Source organism: Microtus oregoni, unplaced genomic scaffold (genome assembly GCF_018167655.1).
Source record: "Microtus oregoni isolate MIOR12 unplaced genomic scaffold, Mior012 000020F_ref0000438, whole genome shotgun sequence".
NCBI lineage: Eukaryota > Metazoa > Chordata > Mammalia > Rodentia > Cricetidae > Microtus > Microtus oregoni.
This window is the reverse complement of record NW_024543079.1, coordinates 16,279,285-16,301,720: the sequence shown is the minus strand read 5'-3', so window position 1 is coordinate 16,301,720 and position 22,436 is coordinate 16,279,285. Positions and strand designations below refer to the sequence as shown.

Sequence of the window (22,436 nt, the reverse complement as noted above, 5' to 3'; positions counted from 1 at the left end):
AAAAGGCTACAGTTTCAAACTCAGGCCTTACTGGAGTCCAGAACCAACCTGTTTTCTCAATTTTTAAAAAAATGTATGTATTGGTGCTCTGTGTGTGTGTATATATATACACACACATATATAAGTATATATATATAATCTGTACATTGCACATGTGAGATAGTTAATTGTGAGCTACCATGTGGGTGCTGGGAATTGAACTCAGGACCTCTGTAAGAACACTTAGTGCTCTTAACCACTGAGCCATCTCTCCAGCGCCAGAACTAGTATTAACATATCACATTGAGGATCAGGGATACTATGTGCTTTTGTGTGCTTTGTCCATAAATGAAAACAATAACTCATCCCCAAACTGGGCAGGGTTGAATAGCAGTTCTGTTTATTTTACTCAGTCCATAGCACCTGTGTTAACTTTCAAAGGTAGCCTGTAATAAAAGCACCGTGATAAAAACAACATAAAAACACACTAAAAAATAACATGTATGTGTTTGTTGTTTCTGGCAAGAAAATATGTCGATTCTTGTTAACTGAAAAAACAAATCAAAACAGCTTAAGGATTAATAACCAAAGCTTACTTTCAAACACGTCCCTCTTTTTGTTTTTATCGAGTCTCACTGTATATCCTAGATTAGCTTCAAACTCATTATAGCCTAGGCCAGCTTTGAACTCAAAATCCTTCTGCTTTCACCTCCCCAGTGATGAAATTAGACATGAGCTGCTTCACCCATTTCCAGTGGTCCTCCAGACATACTTTCTCTTTGTGCTTCATGATGACACTGTCATTAGTTTGATTCTACAAGGACAGAGATCTTGAACTATTCACACGTGGATTTTCTCACATCCTGATCCATTTGTGAGAACGAGGCAGTGCTTGCTGAGATAACCTAAAGGGGCTGCTGCATTACCTACATTAGCCTTCGTTGGCTGTAAATTAACACAGGCCGTAGTTTGAAACACACATTTATAAATGCTCCATACTTCTCTGGGCCTGAGTCCAAATACGGAGTGGGTTCCAGTGGTTCCCTGCTTCAATCAGAGGCTGAAGTCAAGGTGCCCCTTGTTTCTGAGCTCATCTACACTGCCAGCGTGCAGCTCTGCTGGACTGAATGACTATAGTCCCCAATTCCTTGCTGCTGTCAGCAGGCTTCTTAGCCCAGAGGCTGCTTACACTCCTTTGCTTTCTGCCACTTCAAAGTCAGCAACAGTGAGCTGAGTTGCTTCATAGGTCTAAAACACCCATTCTTTCAAGGACCCATGTAATGATCTTCCTTACAGCCTAAATTTACCTGCAAAATTCTTTTCCTACTGAATGGAATAAATTCTTAGTTTGGTGGGTATACATGGATGAAAGAAAGTTTGGATACTTTTGGGTAGGAACTGTTGGCCATAGTGGCCATAACTCTAAACATGAATATTTTAGATCTGTTGGCAAAGGCCTGTAATCCCAGCTATTCTGGGGAGGTTGAGGCAGAGTCAAGCCAGCCTTTGTGACTTAATAAGAACTTGAAAATCAAAGGTAAAAAGGGCTTGGAAGGTAGTTTAGTGGTATAACAGCTACTATGCATGAGTTCAATTTCCACACAGAAAAACACAAAGCAGGCATTTTAGTGACTCTTCCTCATTTAATCCAAGTGTGTATATGTGTTGGAGGTATGAGTGATTCAAAATGTTTGAAATAAGTTACAGTATCCTCTCAGAGGTGACTCAGTTGCAGATTGAAAAAATAAAAAAAAACTGTAAACAAAACAACTAAAAGCCAGGCATAGTTGGGCATGCATTTTAATCCCTCATGTATTAATGGGAGGCAAAGACAAGAGAACAGTAGCCTGTTTGAGGTCAGCCTGTTTATACTGTGAGATTTTGTTTCAAAATAACCAATAAAGAGTGCTCAGTGGTTGTGTGAGGCCCTGGGTTCAATCCTTAGCACTAACACCCCCGCCCCCTTCCACCAAACAAAATCCCAATATACACTTTTAATCCCAGCACTCCAGAGGCAATGGCAGGTGGCCAACCTGATCTAGATAGTGAATTCCAGGACAGCCAGGACTACATAATGAGATCCTGTCCCAAAACAAAACCAAACCTAAAATGTCATAAAAAGAAATGAAACAATTTTTGAAGTTATTCCTCAACTCCCTGGTGGGATGAAATCAAGTGAGGGATGTAAAAATACGTAAATCTCACCTATCGTCTATTCACTGTAGATTGTTTGCTTTCTGGATTTGAGCCCAGTGTGACCAGAAATAAGTACTGCTGGGCCTCTTAGGTGGTAGGGGCCACACTGCTCTGTGATTGCTGTCTCAGCCCTGGCAGCCTGTGTGCTAACACCAGAGAGAATAGAGTGTTTCCTCACCCACAGAAACCTTCCAAAACTATAAAATCCGGTTTCCTAGTTTTAAAAACGGGCCATTAATCCAGTTCAAGGCTGACTGTAGAAATGTTTCTGGACATTGATTAAAAATACTTTATGTTCTGGGTGCTCCAAACCTCATCCCATTTAACACTTGCAATCAAGGTTCTGAGAGAGGCTCCACTGCTCACTGTGAGTGTGTAATAACAGCTATCATTTATTCTATGCCAGAAGTCAAATTACAGGAGCCCAATAATATCAGGATCCTCCACATCCTCTCCCCGATCTTCTAGAAACTTCATGCTAATTTGTACCCCATCAATCTTGTGCAACAGTAAGCTAACACAGATCAAATCGAGGTTAAGAGGAGTCAGGGAGTGACCGCTAGAATTCTAAACCTAGATTTGGTAGACCCTGGGACCTGATCTCTCTCCAGGGTACTGCCTCTAAAATAACACTCACGTGCATTTTCATCTAAATGGCCCTTAAGTCTTTATTACCAAATTCACCTGACAGCAATTCTGCGGTAGACTGCAGGTGCACCCTCGGCAAATACATTGCGGTCCGACAGTACAAGAGGAAATGGGCAACAGTCTAGGTCAGTCAATCAAGAAATAACCGTTTTACTGATATGAGTGTCTCTCTGCTTATTACTATGCGCCAGTTGAGTCATTTAAGGGTGGACCAAAAGGGAAAGTCCTGCTTCTTGTCACCCACCAGAAGTGCGGATGAGAACTGTATTCAGGGGAATGCCCACAGTGGAAGGAGGGTAGTGGACTACCAATTCCGGATCCTCACCCTCACTGGACCCGCCCCTAGTCCCAAAAAGCGTGGAACGGGTTAAACGCGGCTAGAGGGAATCCAGCCACCGCCCCTTCTCAGCAACACCTCCCAGAAACCCTCAGGGCTCCGCTAGTTCCCGAACCTCGCGAGACCCCGCCCCATCCCTTCCTGACCGACTTCCCGCCCCCTCCTTTACCGAGCTCTGAGCGCAGCGGGGTACGGAAGAGAGTGGGCGGAAAGCAAGAGTCCCGGAGCACGACGGGAAACGTGGTCCAAGCACTTCAGGCAGCCATTTTCTTCCGGAGCGGGGGAGGCCGGGGAGCTAGTAAGGACTACAAATCCCAGCCATCCTTTCGGTTTGTTTTTGTTCAAAAAAAAAAAAACCCCACACTCCCCCTCCTCACTCTTCTCTCTCTCACACGCGGGCACACATACACACACACATACACACACCCACGGCAGACACTCACGGACCGGAGCGTCGAAGGGAAAGCTGCGTCTCGCCATCCCGGCCCGCCACTCGTCCGGTCTCGGTTTCCCAGCAGCGCGGGAAAGCGGAGGCCCGAGCCGTGACCTCTGACCCCGTGGTTATGCAGAGCCGCCGCATTCCTTAGCCATCGCGGGGCTGCCGCCGCCGCTGCCACCGTGGGCGACTGACGCAGCGCGGGCGCGTGGAGCCGCCGCCCCTCCCCCATCGCCGCCCTCGCGCCGGGTCTCGCACCAGCCGGTCCCGGTGCGCCCGCCCTCTCCGGCCGCACCCGAGTCCTCGCACGCGCCGCCGCCACGCGCCCCCCGCCGCTGCCGCCTCCGCCCCAGCCCCGCGCCGCCACCGCCCCAGCCCGCCCCACCCGGAGGTCCCGCGTGGAGCTGCCGCCGCCACCGCCGCCGCGGAGGAGGAGGATGAAGGACAAACAGAAGAGGAAGAAGGAGCGCACGTGGGCCGAGGCCGCGCGCCTGGTGAGGCGAGCTGCCCGGGGGGCCGAGGCGGGGGGTCTGGGGGGTGGGCTCCCGCGCGGCTCCCGGGGCGGGGGAGGGGCGAGGCCCTGCCCACCGCAGCAGGGGGCGGGGCCGCCCGGGTGTGGAGCGCCGGACGTCCCTGGCCCTCGGGCTGTGGCGCCTTTTTCTGCACACCCCACTGAATTCCTGCGGAGGGGCGAGCTGGCGAACGGCTCCTCCCCTCTGAGCGCCTGGGCTTCGGCCTCCCCTCCCCCACGTCGGCAGCGACAGGGTGTCCCGGGAAACGCAGTTTATTCATTTGCGGGAGTGAGGTTTCCGGGAAGGGTCGGAAGTGCTTCCCTGACTACTTCGTGGGCAGTGGAGTGGGTCACTGGACACCGCGGGGGTGGGAACGCGCCCCTGGTTTCAAGGACATGAGAAGCATTTAGAGCGTTGACAATTTAAACCAGGTGTGTGTCGGGAAGCAATTGCTGAGGACCAATCTGGCCCCTGAGCAGTGGTTCTTGGTTCTCAAACTTGAGTGCCCGGTGGGAGTATACCTGAGGACTTCGTTTAAAACACTGTTTCTAGAACTCATTTTAAACACTGAACCCGAGATTCTGCTTAGAAACAGTACTTTAGCCAGCTGCTTAAGGAATTATTATGCAGGTGGCCTGTGGACATTCAAATCACACTGAAGCTCTGTGACTGCTCTAGAGGTAGGCACTTTGCAGGAGGAATTGAATACAGTTGGCAAAGTATATGTCTTCATACAGAGGCGTCTGCTCAGAGGGGTTAGCAAGACCTAAATAAATAATAAATAGATTGCTTGAGCTTGAGCTAGTTGCCTGCCCAGAGGGTTTGTGAACGTGTGAGACCACTTCCTTTTGAAATTAAAATACAAAGCCAAAAGACTTGCGGCATGTTCTTATAAAGTATTGCTGATGCCAGTCCTAATAGGCTATACTTTTCTCGGAGATGTCACTTCCTCAGGCGCCACAGTGCAAGGTTATGGTGCATCCTTCTTGTCTGTTGACGCCCAGTATTTTATATGTAATTGTTATAATTCAGTTTTGATGATGGAGTCAAGCTCACCTTTCTTAGGGTTTCTTTTAATGAAAAGTGAGTTCTGCCTCTAAAGTGTTGGAGGTTGATAAAAATCTAGAGTGCACCCTTGTCTTTCTTGGGCTCATGAAAGCCGGTTATTGATTTAGCCAGGCTGTTAGAACTACCAGAGAATTTCCACTGGTGTTTCTGGTCATCTGTCTTGTTACCTTGGGAGCAGAAACGGGGTTTGTATAAGGTTGTATAGTTTGGTTTATTTTTTTGTCTGGCATATGAAAATTGAAACCCCGTGGTGGTACCCCCCTTCTGTGATTCAATCAAAACTAGAATATTTGGCTAGTTTTTACAATCTTGGGACTTAAGAATTTCTTCAGTGATGCTTCACCTGGAGACAAATTAAGGCCTGCTGGAACCTATGAAACAGCTGAAATGAAGCGTGGGTTTGTTTTTTTTTTTTTTTTCCGTGGAGGTGGTTGTTATTGAGTCTTGACTGTTAATTGAAATTCTGAGTTGTTGTGTGCAGGTGTTTGACTCTGGGCACCCAAAGAAAATTTGCTTGCCAGAGCCCTGCAGGTTAGAGGTAGGTGAAAGTACCTTCAAATTCTGTGTTGTGTTCTGACAGTTCTAAAAATCTTTTTGTCTCAAAGCTCTTTTGGCTCTTATTATATGAAAGGTTCTAGCAATTAGGAATCCGCTGTTGTTTTAAGCCTCTTTAGGTTCTTAAATTTACTGTGGTTTGAATTCCAAGGTTAAGGTTGCTATTTCTATTTTATTACTGGCTCACCTTCAAGCTTAATTATCTTAAGTTATTTCTCTTTCTCTCCTTTGACTCTTGGGTTAAAAATAGTACTCTGAACAGGAATTTCTTTGTGGCGTAGTTGTACATTTGAAAGAGGACTTGTGGGAATGTGGTATGCAATCTTGTATATCTTTTATGTGGTTTGTGTTTTAGAATTTTCTGTGTCTTTGTGGGGGTGGGAGGGAGACTTGAGTCTTCTTCCCACTGAGTTTATTAGCTTCTACTGCAGAGGGCTACCTGACAAGCAGAGAGTGGCGATGGCAGTGCATTCATTTTGTAACAGGATTATTAACTACTTTTAACCGTTGAATTTAAAGTGTGTGTGATGACCCCATGCATTTGTCAGGTGGAAGTTTCTAGTTTCTCTTGGCTTCACTCAGGTTGGCAAGAAGATAATCTTTTAAATGCTGTTTTGGTGGAGGAAAGCCGAGAATTCATCCCTGTAGATTTTTTTTTTTTTTGCAGTTGTTTTAAGAAGTGGATATTCTTCTCTCAGATGCCTTTTAGTGTGGTTCTAGTTGTCTGAAGTAGAGAAGGGTAAATTTGCCTGCTTGTTAGGAACAATTTGGGAGAAACAGCCAATTTTAATTCCCTTAAAATTAGTACAATTCTTAAATAGATTTCTATCTTACACTTATTTATGACTACCATTCTTACATCAAACTTTTTTTTCCTTTTAAGTAGAAGAGATACTTTTTTCTTTCCTTAAAAAATGTGAGGTCTATAGAGAAAGCCAGGGACTAGAACACTGCAGGGGTGTTCTGAAAGCTAGTGGCATATGCAATTGTAATGAAAGTGAATACTTTGTATCTTTAGGTGTAACGTCTCTTTAGAATTTCCTTCTGTTTTGAGATTCTCAAGCTCTTCCTGGCTACTATTTAAATAATTGGTAGATATTATTTTCAGAGTCATACTTATCTAAAAAATGTTTGTGGGAAGATTGCTAGCTCAGCTCGTATCAAAGAGATGGTATCTTGTAACTGGACATTAGTAGCATGTAGATTTATCGTAGGTTTGTTAAGTCAGCCTTTGCCTGTTGGCACTTGGGTAATCTATAAAGAGGAGGAACTTGTAGCTTTTTGGAGATGGGTATTCAGATCCTTGACTAGAACTTCAAGTGTATGTGTTACTGGAGATGCACAGATTTAAATGGATATCTTGGTTTTTGCCTCTTGTTTAGGAATAAATATGATAGTTTCTCACTTCCCCTTTGAAGTCTCCTGGCTTGGGAGATAATTACTTGTACTGTGGAACAGTGGGAATACCATAAGAGATTGGAGTCTGCCTGGCGTAGGTTGGGAACTGCTTCCAAAAGGAAGGTACTTTCTGACATGAGTCTTGTAGGGTCAGTGTAAGGTAGGGAGGCCTATTACAGAGGAGCCTATTCCTGTAGGAGCTGATGAAAGAAGAATGGCTGAGGGAGGAGAGAAAACAAAGAATGGATACAAACATTTGTAAAGTGTGTAGCTGGGGTGGGGCAAAGAATAGTCACTGGTGCAGAAGCAGGAAGTGTTAGTGAGGTAGTCTGATAGTCTTGTGGGGGACTTGTGTGCCCAGCCTCTGAGCACCTACAGGTCCCTATTTAAGTGCTCTTTAATCTGAGAGAAGATCTCCAAATACTTGAAGAGTGAGAGAGGACCTTTGGCCCAGATTGCCTAGGTACTTGCTTTAGGTTAGAGAGTAGAATTTAAATCTTGGCCTATCTGATTCTAAAGCCTGTGCTTTAGTGGGAGGCAGGGTGGGCTCTGGAAACTTACCTTCTTCTGCATGTGGAGAGAGAGGCAGAGTTATTGAGGATGATTTAAAATAGAACCATGATGAAGGTAGGCTCAAGATCCCTAGAATTTGGCCTGGCACAAAGCAGGTGTTCCCTGTGGTTTTAAATGAGGGACAACCACAAATAGGGGTGGATTTTAGGAAAACAGGGCCTTATCATGTATATATGGAAGAGGCTAGACTGTTAAGTTGTGTCATTGGCTGTGGTCGTGAACCAGGTAGATGAGAGTGAAGGGTGCCACATGTGTTGCTGAATTAGGTGATCTGAGTGCCAACCAAGGTAGGGAATAAAGGGGAAAGGGCGGGCTGAGGTGAATTAGAGTAGAACAAACCAAGGATGGATAGCTAGACCGAGGCGTTAGACAGAGCTACTCGAGTCTGAAGCTTGGGAGAAAGTCAGGACTAGAGGTAGATAGGATCAGATTTCTCAGCATTAGAATAAGTGTTAGTAATTGACACATTATCCAGGAGCAGTGTAAAAATTAGAGAGGCTAAGGGGAAGAGTAGAAGTTTTGTTTTAGTGTTCACTTCTCCAAACCTTGATTTCCTTTAATGACAAGGTTTTCTGTGGCATTCCTTTGGAACTTCCTGCTTGTCCTTTTTTTTTTTTTTTTTTTTTTTTAATGAAGGTAGGTAGAGCTTGGGTGTTACACTTCTTAGCTTGAGTTGACTGAAGCAGCTGCACAGGTGTAGAAAGTAAGATGATGTCCGTCTTTTCCTTCCTTAGAAGAGGAACATTTCTGAAACAGCTCAGCTGCTTAGAGTGAGAACTGCAGTTGCTGAGGAAGTGCTGACTTAGTTACAGATGAACTAACACAAATAGGACATTAGGTTCCTTACGGTTTTGTTGTATGTCACTGTCACACCTAGAACCGTAGCGTCATGTAGTCAAGTGCCAAAACGTACTGTGGCAGTCAACCCCAGAATTTCATAGTGTAATGGAAAAGAACTGAAGATGAACATGGCATATTCTTGTAATCCCATCCCTTGGGAGGTAGAGACAATGGGATCAAGACTTCAGGTCATCCTTGGCTGCATGGCAAGTTCAGAACTAGCCTAGGTTGTCTCAGAACAAAACTGAACATTCAGCCCAGTGTTGGGGTGTATACCTTTAATCCCAACACTTGGTAAGCAGAGACAGGTGGGTCTTTATGAATTTGACTGGCCTAGTCTACAAAGTGAGTTTTGTGCCAGCTTGGACTGCATAGTGAGACTGTATCCAGAACAACAACAACAAAAAAAACCCCTGTATATATACACACATACCCATATGGGTATTAGTCAGAACTTTTTTCTAAGACACGGTGTCATTATGTAGCTTGGCTGGTCTTGAGTTCAAGACCAGGCTGGCCTTGAACCCACAGACATTAGTCTGCTTTTCCTGGGATTAAAGGCATGTGCCACCACTCTTGGCATGAAAGTTCCTTGGGAAAGAAAATTTGAATGAATTTTCATTTTAACATATACTTTGCAGCAATATTTTTTTTGTTGTTGGTTGTTTTTATCTTTTGAGATAGGCCTCACAAGAGATTGCATGCTGGGACTAAAGGAGTACACCTCCACACCTGGTCTATATTTTGTGTTTTAATAACATTAGCTCCTGCAGTTCCCAGAGCTGCTACTAAGATTTTGCATACTATTTATTACACATAGATATTAAAATAGCTATCCTTAGAATTTAGATTTGAATGTTTCACCTAATTGGTATTTTTATCTAATTGCATTTAATTTTCAATATACTGATAAGAATGTAATTTCTGAAGTAATTGTTTTAATGCCAAGCCACTGAGCCACACCCCAACACCAAAGTCATTTTGATTGTGGTAATCTTATTTGTCCCTGAGAGCTCTGCAGAGCAGTACTACCAACCTCGTGCAGACTGGTGAATGTAATGGACCTTTTCACACTGAAGTCAGGACGTTTATGTTTCTTCAGGTGTTAGAAAACTACTCGGATGCTCCAATGACACCAAAACAGATTCTGCAGGTCATAGAGGCAGAAGGACTGAAGGAAATGAGGTTTGTATTGCTCTTGTTGCTTAAGTGAGCTTCACAAGACATGTGTCTGTGATATGCAGTAGTAAGTCCACTTGTTGGTCTATCCGTGATTCTGTATCTGATGGTAGTGTTATGTGTCCTGAGTGGAGGGTGGGAGTGGGATAGGAGAACATCCATTTATTTTCATCAGAAATACAGTGTCTTTCACAAGACTTCACCTAGGTCTTGACCTTCAGCTAGAGTTAGGTTCTTATCTTTCTTCAATAGAATCAGATAAATTCTCTAGCACACTTCTCTCTCTTTTTTTTTTTTTTTAGAAGTTCTCACCATCCTGGCTTCTCATACACTATTATTTTACAATATTATTTAGTAATAGAGAAGGAGCAAGCCCATATATGCTCTTTTCTCTATGCTTTTCTTTGCCATACCACAGATGTCTTTTCCTTTTGGAGTCAAGAAAGATGGTCTCAGTGGCATAAAAACCCTCTGGGTACTCAAAGACTTAGTCATTCTTTCTTGTTTTTTGAGACAGTCTTTTATAGCCCAGGGTGGTTTCTAACTTACTGGCCTGCTGAGGCTTGCCTTGAATGCTGATCCTCATGTTTCCACCTCTCAAGTGCTGGGATTAGAGACACATGCCACCCACAAGTAGCTGGTCTAGTCTTTCCTGATACAGATGTACTAATGAGGGGGCTGGAGTGATGACTCCGTAGAGTACTGAGTGCTCTTCTAGAGGACCTGGGTTCAAATCCCAGTACCCACATGGCAGCTCACAACTATATGTAACTCCAAGATCTGACACCCTCATGCAGACATACATGTAGGAGAACATCAATGAACATAAAATAATTATTTTTTAAAATGTGCTAACGAGTAACCTTGAATTTGTTATAATGTTTTCCTGGAGAGGAAACAAGTAAAAAACACAGAAATAACTGGAGGCATGAAAACTGGGGGTTGTCTTTGATTCTCCTCTCTTCTCACCATTTATATGAACCCCTTCTTTTAATATCCCCCTCCCTATCCAAGACAGGGTTTTTCTGTGTATCAGAGTCCTGGAACTCATCTTTAGACCAGGCTGCCCTCAGACTCAAGAGATTTTTCTGTCTCTACTTCCAAGTGCTGGGATTAATGTGTGCCACCACTGCTTAAATTAAAAAAAAAAAAAAATTCCTTGTATTTGTTTTGTTTGTTTTACCAGAGTGTATGTCTGTACATTGTATTCATGTAGTGCCCATGGAGGCCGGAAGAGGGCATTGGAACTGCTGGAACTGGAGTTACATGCATTTGTGAGCTGTCATGTGTGTGCTGGAGAATGAACCCAGGTCCTCTGGAAGAGCAGCCAGTGCTATTAACCACTGAGCCATCTCTCCAGCTGTCCAGCCATTTTCTTTTTTATTTAAGTAAGGAAAGAGGAGTGTATATAACAACAGTTCCTTTTTGGAATTCGGAACAAACAGCATTTCAACAATGGGGGATATTGCATACATGTTTATGTATGAGCAGATGCATGGGTTTGTGTATGTGTACGTGTGTGTACCAGAGGACAACCTTGGATGACATTCTGCCTTATTTTTTTGAGGAAAGAGGTCTTTAACTGGGACCTACGCTTGCAAATTAGGCTGTGCTGATTTGTTACCAAGCCTGTATCTGTTTCCCCAGCAGTGGAATCACAAGCCCCTGGATACTACACTTGCATTTTTTTTTAATCAGGTGGGGTTTGAGGTATGAAGTCTGGTCTAAGTGCTTGTTTGTCAAGTACTTTTTTTAAAATATTTATTTATTTATTATGTATACAGTATTCTGTCTGTGTGTGTTTGCCGACCAGAAGAAGGCAGCAGACCTCGTTACAGATGATTGTGAGCCACCGTGTGGTTGCCGGGAATTGGAACTCACGATCTTTGGAAGAGCAGGCAATACTCTTAACTACTGAGCCATCTCTCCAGCCCCTGTCAAGTACTTTATTGAATGAGTTTTTCTCCCCAGCCCTAAGCGTTAGTATATTATGTGACTAAGGAAATTGTAGTCACTTGAAATGATGAAAGTTGTTCTCATTACTCAGGTCACATATTCTTTAATGTTTTATGGGGAGGGATGCTTAGAGTTGCCTGTAGCCCATCTGTTTGACTTGTACCTATGCACTTTGCAGTGTGATAATTGTGCTTTATTTTTTTTTTTTCTTGGGCCATTTCCCATCATGCTGATGTCTGCCCTGCCGTTGGATTACTACGCCTGTAGAAGGTAAATTACTCCCTTGTTTCTGGTTTGTGCTCTAGGAATTGTAGCATTCAGGATGAGGGAGAAGCTCTGTCATTGTAGATAGATGTTGTGTGTAGGAGTCACTGAAGGACTTGCCAATGCGTTATGCCCCTTGTAGGAGATGCCAGCACAACCATTTGATGTTCTAGATTCTACACCAGCTCGCTTTTAGTGACTTTTTTGTTGTTTAGTTATTTTTAGCATCCAGTGTGTTTCAAAGCAGAATAATTGTTTTTTAATGTCTTTTTTACACTCAATTTATTTTTAACACTATGTAAATTAGGGCTGCTAGTTTTGAAAAATAGGGGCTTAAGATACCTTTTATTTTTAAACATACCGAGGAGAGGGAAGAAAACATGCACGGGTGAATCCTAGTATTAACATTCTAGTGACAGATTTAATGATAATAGGCACTTGTCTATTTTTGACACCTTTTTCTGTTATTCAGTAAGTATCCTCTGCCTCATGAAGTTATTTTGTAACTTACTGTTGTAGCAGGGACCATGGAACTTAATATACTATCTAGTTAGATGTTCAGATATTACTTACTAAATCCTTTTGATGGCCTTTTTCTTTGCAAATGAAGTCTGTAGATAAGACTCATTCATTCCCTTTTACAACAAAGAAAACATTTTTGTGTGTTTTTATTAGAAAATATTCAAGTGCAACAATAAAGTGGGAGCTTATTACAGGGATACAGTGCCATTGAGTCTCTTATTTTCATACAGCTCAGTGTAGATACTGGGAAATGTGGTTTTTATTCAAAATGTTTATTACATTTTACTTTAGATACTATTGGAGAAGGGGATGTAGAGGTAAAAAGACAACTTATAGGAGTTGGTTCAGGTCTTCTACCATATAGGTCCTAGGAATAAAACTGAGGTCTTTAGACTTGGTGTCAGGAGCCTTTACCTGATGAGCCATCTCTCTGACCAAATCTTGTTTTTTGTTGGTGTGTGTGTGTGTGTGTGTGTGTGTGTGTGTATTCGTGGAGGCCAGAAAAAAGTGTCAGCTCTCCTAGAACTGGAGTTACTGACAACTGCTGTGAGCTGCTGCCTGATAAGGGTGCTGGAAACTGAGCCTAGTCCTCTGCAAGAGAAAGCAAGTATAGTGAACTGCTGAGCCATCTCTCTGGTCCCAATAACCAAAATACTGTCTTTTTTTTAGTTGATATGGGGTTCCATTATGTAGCTCTAGCTGCCTTGGAGCTCTGCTAGATAGACCAGACTGACCTCAAGCTCCCAGAGATCACCTGCTTCTCATGTGCTGGAAGTAAATACATGCACTACTATGCCTAGCTGAAAATACTTGTTTATAATAGTAAAATTTTATTAAGGTGTATTTGTTTCTGTTTTTGAGTAGATTCTCATAATATAACTAGAGTGGCCTGTGACTGACTCTGGCATCGGCTTTGTGGTAGGCATCCTTTCTCAGCCTCCTGAGTGCTGAGGTCACAAGAACAAGCCAGCATACCTGGTCAAGATAGTGCATTTAAAATTTGTTAACATACAGCTTGGACATTTTTCATTTTTAATTTGTGAATATGCATGTGTGTATGGCATGTATATATAGGTACACTCCGAAGCCGTGTGTATTTGAGTACCCCTTGGAGGCCAGAAGAGGGTATGGGAGCCCCTATACCTAAGTGTTAACTGTTATGAGACATCCAGCATGGGTACCAAGAACTGAACTCTAGTCCTCTTCAAAAGCAGCAAGCCTATTCATTTTTCTTTTTCTTTTTTCTTTTTCATCAAGACAGGAACAGTTTTTTTTTTTTTTTTTTTTTTTTTACTCTGTAAGATCAGGCTGGCCTCAAACTCAGAGATTCACTTGCTCCTGCCTGAGTGCTAGAATTAAAGGTGTGTGCTACCAGGCCTGGCTTGCAGTAAGCTTAACTGCTGAACTCCCTAAATTTCTTGAGAATTCAGTTTGTATTGTCAGGAAACACTAAAGACGTGCTTGGTATGTACTCTAAATTACCACGCACTGCAGCCTAGACGCTCTGATGGGGATTTCTCTTGACTTTAGTTGCTTATCTTCTGCTTTCGTAATAGCATCGTTGCTCCTGCATTGCTTGCTTTGCTTTTTGGTTTGAAGGTGAACTAGAGCTGGGTGTTTGATAAGTAGAAACTGATTTTTGTGACCCATTTTCATCTTTTCATGTTTTACAGTGGGACATCCCCTCTCGCGTGCCTCAATGCCATGCTACATTCCAACTCAAGAGGAGGAGAAGGACTATTTTATAAATTGCCTGGCCGAATTAGCCTTTTCACACTCAAGGTAAAATGATCTTTTGGTGCAAAATTCTCAAAATGTTTTTTTGTTGTTTGAGGCAGGGTTTGTCTGGGTAGCCTTGGCTGTCCTGGAGCTTGTTCTATAGACTAGGCTGGCCTCGAACTCCTGCCTCTGCCTCCCAAGTGCTAGGATTAAAGTTGTGCACCACTCTGCCTGACTTTAGCACCTGGTTCTTTCTTCCCATTTCACAACATTTCTACTTTATTTTGTTTGTTTGTTTATTGGTTTTTGTTGCTGTTTTGAGGCAGGGTTTCTTTGTGTAACCTTGGCTGTCCTGGAACTAGCTCTGTAGACCTGGCCGACCTCTTACTCACAGAGACACCTTCCTCTGCTTAACGAGTGCTAGGATTAAAGGCATGCACCAGCACAACCTGGTCGGTTCTCAAAATTTTTAATGCACATAAGAAAAACCTGGTAGGTTTGGAATGGTGCTGATGGATTGTCTTTCCTAGTACGTAATCCTAATAACACTGCTGCTTTTGTCCTTAATGGTTCTCTGGGATGCTGTGGTGTGAATAGACTATTAGGAGTGAAGTTACATCAATTTTTATTTTTGTGTTCAGCTTTGCTTCTCTATACCTTAGTAGGTTATATGCAATTGAAAGATGAGCGTATGTAGTGGTAATTGCTAATGTGCCTTAGTGAAGATTTTGTTTGTAATAATATTGTGAGGGATAAATTACTGGGCAACTAATGTAATACCTACTCTATGGAAATTAACCACAATGTGAATATCAGTATTTAATAATTACAAAGAAGTTCTTAATAAACCTTAAATAATTGGGCTGAAATGAGTAAGCAATTATTTTTCTGTCATTTCTGATATATTTGGCAATCATTTAGATCACAGTCTGAAAACATGTAGAGAGCTAATAATAGATAACTTAGATTTTGTTGACATAGTGGCTCTGTCATAACTGTTCAGTTAACATAGTATCATCAGGAAAACAACCTTGGACTATGCACAAATTGAGGAGGCTATTTGTTTGTTTATTTTAGTTTGAAACAGGGGCTCCTGATGTAGCCCCCACTTGTCTCTGTCTCCCAAGTGCTGAGATTAAAGGCGTGGCTCACCATGCCTTGCAAGGTTTACTCTTATGTGCAAGTGTGCTTGTACCATGTTTGTCTGATGCTGGCAGAGATGAGAAGAGGGCACTGGAACTGGAATTAGATACAGATCGTTGTCAGCTGCCATATGGGTACTGGGAACCAAATCCCTGTCCCTGCCAAAGCTACAGGTGCTCTTAAGTTTTAAGCCATCTCTGACACCCATTTTCAACCATTAAACAAGTGCTTATTTTATTTACAAAAGCAGAAAGCAGGGCAATTTTATTTTAGTAGGACTTAGTTGAGTGATCTTATTTAGATATAAGATGACTTGGTAACTATAGGGACACTAAAAATTGCTGATCCTTTTAGTGCTCCATAATGTATTTTAAAATGCATACACGTGCACTTTCTTCCTATGAATTTTGTTTACTTGATAAGAAAATAATTAAAAAATTTTAAATAATCTGAATAAATACAAATTATATAACTTGTTATTTAAGTAGGTTTGTGTACATGAAATATTTGTTGATGCAGGAGTTTGCTTTCTGCTAAGCCCTAAATTAAGAGGCTCCAATGATCCTTATTTAAGAGATCCTCTTTGTTTAGTTTCCTGAGTAGCCAGGCAACTTTCTGGTTTGTTAGTTTTATGAGGCTGATAATTGACCCCAAGACCTTCTATAACATGGTAGGTAAGCCCTACCACTGAACTATATGTACCCAACTGGAAATTTTCCATGTTTAGTATTTTGTTCTGTTTTCTAAATATTTATTACTAGTAATTTTGACTTTTTTGTTTGTATAGCTTTTATTTTTGAGAAAGCATATAGATTTGTAGCCCATGCTAGTCCTTTCTTTACTTCCTCAATGGTAGGGTTACAGTCATGTACTGCTTTGTTTTACTTAAAATTTTTTTCCCCTATTCTGTCCCTTGACTATTTTTTCTTTTTTTGTTGTTTTATCCCCCCCCCCCCCATTTCTTGTGCTGGGGATTGATGCTTCCCTTCTTCCCAGCATTCTGTTTGGTCTACTCCGCCTATCTAAATTCTGCCCTATCAGGCCAAGCAGTTTTCTTTATTAACCAATGAAAGTAACACATAGACAAATGACCCTCCTCCATCACAGACCTAGACTGTATGAGACTCTATGCCAGTCCCTATTAGGACAAACAAAAGCAAAAGCAGTCATTTTCATTAGAGGAAAAGGAAAGGAGATAATTGTATTCTTTTATTTTTTGCTGGTTTGATTTTGCTTTTGTTTCTTTTAGACAGGGTCTCTCTGTGTAGCCCTGACTAACCCCAAACTCAAAATTAGCCTGGCCTCAAATTCAGAGATACTCCTGCCTCTACCTCCCTAGTGCTGGGATTAAAGGAGTGCGCCACCAGCACCCAGCTCGTTTCAGTTTTACAATGTTATAACTACAATTGAAATTTATACACAGAGTTCCGTACCAACAGTTCAGAATTATCATTGAATACAAATGAAAGAATGAGTGTAGAGTCTGGATTTAGATAGGATAAAATCATAGCTGCTGCCATTTGAAAAGTAGTATCAGAAGTTCATTAGTAGGTATATGACAAGCAGTGGTCTCTTAAAATGCAATAGCTATAGATCTCTGTATCTGCTTCCATCAGTTGCTGGTTGAAAGTTCTATGATGACAATTAAGGTAGTCATCAAACTGATTACAGGGGAAGGCCAGTTTAGGCGTTCTCTCCACAGTTGCTTAAAGTCTAAGCCGGGGTTATCCTTATGGATTCTTCGGAATATCCATAATGCTATATTTTTTTATAGCTCTTTAATGGCTCCATCAATTAAGATATCTCTCTCCTTTCCCTCTCTGTTCTTCCCCCGTCTTGAGCATCCCATTCCCTCGTGTTCTCCTCCCTCCTCTTTTCCCCTTTCACCCTTCCTTCTCTTCCCCCACCCAGGTGTTCTTATCTGTTTCCCCTTCCCCAGGGGTATCCATTGTATGTTTTTCTTAGGATTTTCCATGTTACCCAGTTTCTCTGGACTATGTATAGGCTGGTTATCCTTTGCTTTATGTCTAATATCCACTTATGAGTGAGTACATGTCATGTTTGTCTATCTGGTGAGGTAACTCAGGATTTTTTTTTCTAGTTCCATCCATTTGCATGCAGATTTCAAGATGTCTTTGTTTTTTACTGCTGAGTAGTACTCTTTTGTGAAATGTTCCACATTCACATTTTCTTTATTTATTCTTCAGTTGAGGGGCATCTAGGTTGTTTCCTGGTTCTGAATAATGCTGCTGTGAACACAACTATGATCAAATGTCCTTGTGGTATGAGTGTGCATCCGTTGGGTAATATGCTCAAAAGTGATATTGCTGGGTCCTGAGATAGATTGTTCTGGGCCAAGCTATCTGAGACCAGCCCAAGAGAGGGGGGAGTAATAATATGAGCAAAAGGGTCAAGACCATGATGGCAATACCCACAGAAACCTGATCTTGTGAGAGCTCACTGACTCTGGACCGATAGCAGGGGAGCCTGCGTAGGACCAGGCCCACTGAATGTGGGAGTCAGTTGTGAGGCTTGGACAGTCTGGGGCCACTGGCAATGGGACCAAAATTTATCCCTAGTGCTTGAACTGGCATCTAGGAGCACATTCTATTTGGATGGATGCCTTGCTCAGCCTAGATATGGGAGGAGGAACTTAGTCCTGCCTCAAAGTGTAGTGTTAGACTTTGTTGACTCCCCATAGGAAGCCTTACCCTTTCTAATGATTGAATAGGCAATAGGATGGAGGGAAGGTGTGGGAAATGGGAGGAGAGGAGGGAGTGGGAACAGGGATACTTATGTAAAATGAGAAAAGACTGTATTAAAAAATTATAAAAAATAAGTAAAATGCAAATTAGATGGGCATTGCTTTCCTAGTTGGCTGTGTGTCCTCTGAACTGCTTTCCTAACACTTGTGCTTAATCAGTAATCATCCTTATATTGGTTTCTCAAGTTCCTCAAGCCTGGCTTCACACTTGCCAGTGCTGCTGACTGGAAAACTTGAGTTGCATCTTGTTGCTCGGTGTCTAGTCTGACAGTGTCTTTTTTTTTTTTAATATTTATTTATTATGTATACAATATTCTGTCTGTGTGTATGCCTGCAGACCAGACGAGGGCACCAGACCTCATTACAGATGGTTGTGAGCCACCATGTGGTTGCTGGGAATTGAACTCAGGGCCTTTGGAAGAGCAGGCCATGTTCTTAACCTCTGAGCCATGTCTCCAGCCCCCTGACAGTGTCTTAACGGAAAGAACTCCTCCTGAAGATGCAGCTGTCTTGAGCTGGCTTGTGTATTTTCTCCTGCTTGTTTCTGTGTACTATAAACAGCATGCTTGCTTATGTTCTTTTCTGTTCAGCAAGTTAGTATCTAAGAATTTTCTTTATTCTTGTCCTCTTTGGAGCAGTTTTTCCAAAACCTATTCAGCTGATATTAAAAGTCAGTCTGCAGCCTCAATCTGGTTTCTTTTAATTGCTAAACAAAGATAAAACATTAAATCAACATAATGGCTTAGCGGTAAAGGGTGCTTGCCACCATTCCTGATTACCGTGGTGGAAGAAGAGAATTTGTCTTCTGATTTCCACAGAGGTGCTGGAGAGAATAGGTGCTATGTCATGTGCGTGCACATAGCCTCTCCCCAATAAATAAATATTTCTAAAAGTGTAATAATTAAGAACTTAAACTTTTTAAGTATTTTTAAAACTATATTACTTTTGTGTAGAGTTTGAACTGAACTGTAATCATTTTGATTGTACCTTTATAGTACATCAGCATAGAGCTGAAAAGATGGCTCAATGGTTAAGAGCACTGGCTGTTCTCCCAGAGGACCTGAGTTCAATCTCTAGCACCCACATGGCAGCTCACAGCTGTCTGTACCGCCACATACACATGCATGCAAGCAAAACACCAGACATATAGACATAAAGACAAATCATTAAAAAAAAACCATCAAGTGTATTTAGACAATGCCTTTTGTGCTTCCTGTAACTCTTAGAGGGGAAAAGGTATTCTTCCTAATGCTTTAAAATCCTAAAATTTTAATGAAGGGAGGAATGTCAAGTCATCCATTCTTATTTTCACTTTACAGATTGAAAATGGACTCCCAGCAGATGGAATGCTGTATCTATAATCATCACTTTGTATGACAGTACACATAGCTAGCTGAGTTAGGGGCTAGAATCCATACCACATCTTTGAATTTGGTGTCTTTTCATTGTGACAGTTTAAAGAGTTTTTCTTAAGGTTTTGCAACTTTTGGTGACTTCATATTTCTCAAAATGTCAATTTTACTAAAAATGCAAAAATTTTTCTTTAAGATTTATTTTTATTGTAAGTATATGATTGTTTGCTTACATGTATGTAAGAGCACCGCATGTGTGCCTGCTGCTTACAGAAGTTTAGGAGGGCAGGATTTCTTAGAACTAGAGTTACAGATGGTTGTGAGCTTTCACAACTTGGGTTCTGTGTAGGAACCAGTAGTCCTCTTAACTAACTACTGGGCCATCTCTTTAGCTCCAACAAAGATTTATTTTGTATTTTCTTTTATTTTACTTTATGTGTATGGTGTTTTGCATGCATGCATGTCTATGCACAATGTGTGCACCTGATACAGAGGCCAGAAGAGGACATTGGATCTCCTAGTACTGGAGTTCCCGACGCTTGTGAGCTGTCATGTGGGTGCTGGGAATTGAACTGGGGTTCTCTCCAAGAGCAGCAATAAGTGCTCTTAACTGCTGAACCATCTCTTCAGCTCCAGGATTGACTTCTAATGTTAGCAGATTCTTTCATAGCTTTAGGTAGAACTTCTCCAATGGGGGCAAGAAAACAGTATTCTTAGATATTAACTTACTGAACAGTAAGAAAATAACTTAAAATCTGCATATTCTGTTTTTAACAAATGAAAATAAAGAGGGACTATTCAAAGCAAGCTGACTTGAGTATGGTAACATTGTAACAATTTTCAGACCCTAAGCTAGGACCCCCCCCCCCCCCACACACACACCGGGTTTCTTTATGTAACTTTGGTGCCTGTCTTGGAACTAGCTCTTGTAGACCAGGCTGGCCTTGAACTCACAGAGATCTGCTTGCCTCTGCCTCCTGACTGCTGGGATTAAAGGCATGCACTACCACACCTGGCTAGAGATAGGAACTTTTGTTATGCCTATTTTGAGTTTTTAATATTTTCCATGAATTTTATTGACATTTCTTATTGTTGACTTCCTTTTGTGTTAGAAGAGTGGTTGGTGTATGGCAGTGCCAGAGCACTGGAAGTGGGCATAGTGATACACATTCCTTGTAATCTCACACTTGGGTTTGAAGTGGCCGGATCAGGAGCTCAAAGTCATCTTCAGCTACACTGTGAGTCTGAGGCCCTTGAGACCATGTCTCATAAGAAAACTAGAGCATTGGGGTAGAAGTCCATTAAGGTCAGAATTGCAGCAAAGTACTTCTTGTATTACTTAAACTTCTAACTCTCAATATTCAGTTGCAGAGTTACAATTGATAGCTCAAAAATATGTAGAGCCCTTTTATATCATAAAGTGGAACTGTAAAATATAAACGAAGACTTAAATTGCTATGATTGAAACAATAATGAGGAACTGGCACCATCTCTTGTGTTTTCCATTATTGCCACTTTATGGCTTAAACTGCTAAGGCTTCTTCCATGTACCTTAGAGCTCTTTTGCATACTCTGGGTTAAACACCAATAAGACTTTGCCATTTTCGCATCTAGAATAGGTCATTCTGTATGAACAGTAAAGTAGGTATGGGTATTTTCTTCCCTGTTCTTTGTGATATATTTGGCATTGGCAAGTGACATTTTCCTTCAACTGTTTTAATTATTATTTGGTAGGGGGAAGGCATGTGTGTATGTGAGAGGGCAATTTTGTGGAGTTGGTTTTCTCCTTCCACTTTTACTTGGGTTCTGGGGGTCAAATGTAGGTGATTGGTGTCTTAATTATTTTTCTACTATTTTGGCAAGATGCCATGACCAAGACAACTTATTGAAAAAAGTCTATTGGGGCTTACAGTTTCAGAGGGCTAGAGTCTATGGCTATCATTAGCAGCAAGCATTATATCCAGTAGGCTTGCACGTATGGTGCTGAAGCAGTAGGCAAAAGTCATGTCTTTATTCACAAGTGAGGGAGACAGATATTCTGGGAATGACAATGATCTTTTGAAATTTTAAGCCCTCCCCCAGTGAGTCATCTTCAACAAGGCAGTACTTCCTAATCCTTCCTCAATAGTTCTGCCAACTATGGAACCAGTATTCAGATATCTGAGTCTATCAGGGTCATTCTTATTCAAGCCACCACAGGTAGGCTTGTATAGCAAACACCCTTAACTTGCTCAGTGCTGCTGTAAGTCTTTTTGGATTGCCAGTTAGACTGGTACTATTTGCTTTGGTTAGTTCAAGTAGTAGCTTGGTTTTAACCTCAGTTGGTAAGACATATTTGGGTACTTGAAAGGGGTTATGTACAGTTGTCTGAATTTCCAGTTTATTTTCAAGAGGGGACATGTTTGTTTTCAGTGCCTTGGTTAGAATCTGTTTTATGCCTGTTTTAGGGTTTCTGGTGCTGCAAAGACCACGACAACTCTTAATAAGGAAAGCATTTGATTGTGGTGGCTTGCTTATAGTTCAGAGATTTAGTCCATTATTGTCATGATGAGAAACAAAGCAGCATTCAGGCAGACTTAGTGCTAGAGAAGGAGCTGAGATTTTTTTTTTCCTAATTTTATTTTATTTGTATTGGTGTGAGGGTGTCAGATCCCTGGAACTTGAGTAATAGACAGTTGTGAGCTGCCACATGGGTGTTGGGAATTGGACCTAAGTCCTCTGAAGAGCAGCTAGTGCTCTTAACTGCTGAGCCATCTTTCCAGGCCTGGAGCTGAGAGTTCTTACATCTTGACTTAGAAGTGAACTGTCTCTCACTAAGTGTAGCTTGAACATCTAAGACCTCAGAGCCTGCCTCCACAGTGACACACTTCCTCCAACAAGGCCACACCTTTTTCAACAAAGCCACACTTCCTAATAGTGCCACTCCCTTTGGGGGCCATTTTTTTCCCCAACTACCACATTTCATTCCCAGGCCCCCAAAGCTTGTAGCCCTATC

At 42.0% G+C, this 22,436-nt stretch overlaps 1 protein-coding gene across 3 annotated transcripts in view; it reads left to right on the top strand.

Moving 5' to 3' along the window:
• The first annotated feature begins 3,515 nt into the window (after positions 1–3,515).
• Asxl1 (ASXL transcriptional regulator 1) overlaps positions 3,516–22,436 on the top strand; it is a 71,608-nt gene continuing 52,687 nt past the window's right edge. For 2 of the 3 annotated variants that reach the window (XM_041670331.1, XM_041670330.1), the window contains exons 1-4: positions 3,516–4,090; positions 9,645–9,727; positions 11,945–11,947; positions 14,137–14,245. In XM_041670331.1, the coding sequence (XP_041526265.1) occupies positions 4,034–4,090; positions 9,645–9,727; positions 11,945–11,947; positions 14,137–14,245 (252 nt within the window). In that variant the 5' untranslated portion in view covers positions 3,516–4,033. Of the gene's footprint in view, positions 4,091–4,436; positions 4,540–9,644; positions 9,728–11,944; positions 11,948–14,136; positions 14,246–22,436 lie in introns of those variants that run through there. The other variant, XM_041670333.1, reaches the window with a different exon arrangement.